This window comes from Grampus griseus (genome assembly GCF_964374135.1).
Source record: "Grampus griseus genome assembly, chromosome: 13".
Classification (NCBI taxonomy): Eukaryota; Metazoa; Chordata; class Mammalia; order Artiodactyla; family Delphinidae; genus Grampus; species Grampus griseus.
The window spans coordinates 12,683,888-12,688,276 of NC_139007.1; the positions used below are offsets into that span (position 1 = coordinate 12,683,888).

At 56.3% G+C, this 4,389-nt stretch overlaps 1 protein-coding gene across 1 annotated transcript; it reads right to left on the reverse strand.

The window, feature by feature from the left end:
* Positions 1-813: 813 nt before the first annotated feature.
* On the reverse strand, positions 814-2,013 carry HTR1B (5-hydroxytryptamine receptor 1B; the record flags this gene model as incomplete). The annotated part of the gene is made up of 1 exon (XM_082668911.1): positions 814-2,013. The coding sequence occupies one exon, from the start codon at positions 2,011-2,013 to the stop codon at positions 814-816; it is 1,200 nt and encodes a 399-aa protein (XP_082525037.1).
* Between the last annotated feature and the right edge of the window lie 2,376 nt (positions 2,014-4,389).

Sequence of the window (4,389 nt, forward strand, 5' to 3'; positions counted from 1 at the left end):
TGAAATTAGGAGGAAAAAGCAATCTGCAGACTTTGGCACTAGCACACGTTACATTTTGTTTGAGTTGTTAAGGAATGAGGTTTGACAATCACTACACAGGAATTACAAAATTAGAGATCTACAGACAACAAACAATCATAGGCATTGGTTTTCAGCTTAATGCCCCCATCCACCCCCCACCCCATATAGTTTCAATTATAATAAAAATAGAGATCTTAACATCAGAATTTTGCTGTTAACTCTTCAAGCCACACGTAGGGTTTGAAGCACCAAATCCACAAGTTTCTCCAATCAAGTTTAAATGAACAAAAACGGAATGAAGACGGAAGGATGCCAAAGCAACTGTTGTTAAACGAAGCTGTAACACAAAGTTCTCCCCCAAACACAGGGTATTAGTGTCTAGTTCAAGTACTACCAGGCTGTATGTAGATCATGTCTCAGACAGGCTCCAGACAAGAACTACAAGTACTTCTGGTTCTAGGGGGCATCATCCGTGATACCAAAGCAGGGCAGGGATCTCTTTTCCATCATCGATTTTCTGAAAGTTGCAACCCCCCTTGCGATGGGCTGTGGCAGGGTCGGTGCTGAAACTGGGGTTTGAGGGGAGAAAGTGAGCCCCCTCCTCAGCTGTTTGAACAGTTCTCCTTTAGAGCTCTCGCAGGGCTGTCCTGGCTTCTCAGGATCCATTGCCCTTGCTCAGAAGAGAGAGCCTCACTCCGACCCAGTAACAGTCAAAGAGTCGACCTACCTGTGGAACCAGACACAGCATGGTCCCCCAAAGGCCGCTTAGGCGACCCCACTGCAATGGACAAGTCAGCTTGTGCACTTAAAGCGTATCAGTTTATGGAGCGCTTGTTTGAAGTCCTCGTTGGACATGGTATAGATGATGGGGTTGATGAGGGAGTTGACATAGCCCAGCCATGTGAAGAAGTCAAAGATGGCCAGGTGGAACCAGCAGGCATCCTTGCAGATAGGCATCACCAGGGAGATGATGAAGAAGGGCAGCCAACACACGATGAACGCTCCCAAAATGATTCCCAGGGTCTTGGTGGCTTTGCGCTCCCTAGCGGCCATGAGTTTCTTCTTCTCCAGCAGGGCGTCGGAGACTCGCACTTTGACTTGGTTCACGTGCACAGGAGACCCCGATTCGCTGGGTAAGTCTGCAGCCCGCGAATTAATGGAGGTGACGGAAGACGTGGACCCGGGCGAGTCAGTAACCAGCTGGGCTCGGGTCAGACGCTTGCCGGTTCTGTTGGGCGTCTGTTTCAAAATCCGGGAGCGGGCTTCCACGTAGATGCGGCCATAGAGGGCGATGAGCAGCAGGGTGGGGAAGTAGAAAGCGCCCACCGTGGAGTAGACAGTGTAGAGGATGTGATCTGTGTTCACCACGCAGTTCGACACCTCCTCCTCGGCTTTGGCCTGACGCCAGAAGAAGGGCGGCAGCGAGATGGAGATGGAGAAGACCCACACGAGCGCGATCATGACCGCCGCCCTCTTGGGAGTCCTTTTAGCCGAGTACTCCACGGCGTCCGTGATCGCCCAGTAGCGGTCCAGGGCGATGACACAGAGGTGCAAGATGGAAGCAGTGCAACAGGTGATGTCCGATGACAGCCAGAAGTCGCACACCACCTGGCCCAGCGTCCAGCGTCCCGTGACCGTGTACACGGTGCTGACGGGCATGACCAGGATGGATACCAGCAGGTCGGTGACCGCCAGGGAGGCGATCAGGTAGTTGGCGGGGGTATGCAGCTTCCGCGTCCGGTACACAGTGGCGATCACAAACGCATTGGAGAGCGTGGTGGCCAAGGTGAAGAGCGCCAGCAGCACGACCAGTACTACTTTCCAGGGCAGGGCTATGGAGTCCTGGTAAATGTAGCTCTCGGCGCTGCAGTTGTGGGAGGGAGCAGCAGAGACGTTGGCTTGCGAAAGCCCCGTCTGGGAGCTCACGGACAGCGGCGGGGCACACTGAGCGCCCGCTTCCTCCATGTCTCTCCAAGCGCAGCTCTCGGGCATGGAGCGGACGAGGACGAGGAAAGGACCGCTGAAGGGACCAGAGTCTTGTCCCCTGGTGGCTAGTCGGATCCGTGGGTTCCTCAATTACTCCTCCACCCAGGTTCCCAGGTGAACCTAGAGGTCAAGGGCGAGGCAGACGAGGCCGGCGGGCGCGTCCCCTGCACTTCGGGGCGCCCGTCGCTGCCGCCGCGTTTCTGGCTGTTCCTCTCTACGCCCCGTCTTAGCCCCGGGTTGCTAAGGGCTGGTCCACAGAGCCCCGCTGCGCTCCGGCTCCCACCGGGGCGTCTAGAGGAGGAGGCTGTGGTTTTGTTTGAGGAGGGAGCATCGGCCAGGTGGGAGGTCTTACCCCAGTTGCTCGGGGCTGAGAGTCTCCTAAACCGGGCGCTCCGGGATCTGCAGACTCGGCCCGCACGAGTTTCCTAGCTGTCGAGACCAAATCTTGCAGGCCAGCGAGGGGTCCTGATCTTGCATTCCCGCCCTCCTCCCCAGACTGGGGCAGTTTTCCTGCGGCGGCCGCGGTCGCCAGAGCTGGGCGGGGTGAAATCTGGGAGCCGCGCTGCGCCGCGCCTCGCGCCGGAGCTCTGCCCGCCCTTCTTTTCACGCGCTGGCCACTCCGGCGAGCTGCCCCGCGGAGAAGGGGCCGCAAGAGGTGGGACTCGGGGGCTGGGGCTGCGGCTGCTCGCGCCGCGCCGCCGCCGCCACCTCGGTCCCACGGGCGCCGCTCGGAGCCATGCCGCTGGGCGCACGGGTCTGGGGGACCTGGCGCAGCGGGCGGGGAAGGGGCAGGTGTCTGGGGGAGCTGCAGGGACGCGGCATACGCCGGTCCGGGAGGAGCGTGTGAGTGGCGGAGCGGTCGGGCTCCTTTTATAGAGTCCAGGTCCGGTCCGCCGGAGCCGTGCAACTCTTGCCGTGCGGCGAGTGCCAACGCCGGCTCCCCAACACCTTCCCTTTTTCTCTCTCCCTCCCTCCTATCCTCCCGCCCGGTTCTCTTCCCCGCCAAGGAAGCTCCCGCCGGGTCCTATCGCCGTCTTCTCCAGGTCCCATCCCCTGGCCCCTCTCCCAATCCGAACACCCGGGAGCCGCGGTTCTGGCCGGAATGGGGTTGAGGGCGTCCTGTCCATGCTTCTATCTTCTTCCGAGCTTGCTGCACGCCCCTCCAGTTACACTCACACCCTCAGCCGCGGGCACGTGCACAGCCTCACTAGGCTCCTTACTAGGTCCCTTACTAGGCTCCTAAGTACCGTCCCCCCCACCCCACCCCCCCGACCCCAGTAGGCCCGGCCAGCGCTAGGTGGAGCCAGCCGCAGTCTCTGACCTCTCCACTCTGGAATTTTATCCAGCCCTGCGGGCCACACCCAAGTTAGAAGGAGGCGCCAGTAATATCGCCTTAGAAGGAAATGGCCAATACTGCATTTTATACTTCGGGATTCAAGTCATAAACTCTCGGTACAATACAAACTAATTTTTCATATCTGATTTTAGGAATCTGTGCTTTCCATTTAATCCCTCCCCTTTAACTGTGAGTCGACAGGAAAGAAGAGAGAGAAAAAAAAAAACTGCAAAAATGTACAAGTATCACAAACACAAGCACACTGTGAAATTAAACCGTCCGCTCCACCCTCCCACTTCAGCCTCTCAGCAGTTCAGTGTCTCAGGAAAACAGTTTGCAGTGAGCGCGCTCGCTCCTACAGCCCGTCTAGAAAGGAGGTCATCAGAATTCAAGAAACAAACGGGCTGTGGGACCACGACCACCAGCACCATCCGTGCGCCTCCTTCGGCTTCAACAAATACATCGGGGTATCACCCATACGCGGCTCCAAGCAATACCAGTACCTCGGTCCCATGACCCCGGAGCAGGTGCTCTGTACCCGTTCCTCCTCCATCCCTAACAGAAACACATGTAGAGTAGAAGTACAAGTCAGAGAACATTTAAAGAAAAGTACCAGGAAAGGACACCGTATTTTCAGCCGTGAGAGCTAAGTGATCCCAACTGCGAGTTCCAAGCGTCTAGCTCCGTGTTTGGCAGCTAGAGTGCATTCAATAAAAACGACCTTATAATTGCACTTATCAGGATAAGTGTAAGCACATTTTAAAGAGAATTATTCAGTTTGGGGCCGGAGATTATCTTGCCCGTTCAGTTTAGAAGAGTCATTGAGATCCTTTGAAAGAAGAGCTTTTTACCCAAGGTGACACAACCCTAACCCCAGTTCCCTTGATTCCCGCGCCTCTAAGCCAACCAGACGGGCAAAAAATCTAGTGCCTGCTCTATGCTGGGAATTCTTCTAGGCATCTGGGTTGTAAAGGTCAATGGGGTAGACCCAGACCCAGTTTTCAAGCAGTTTACATTCTAGAAGAGGCAGGCATGCAATAATAACA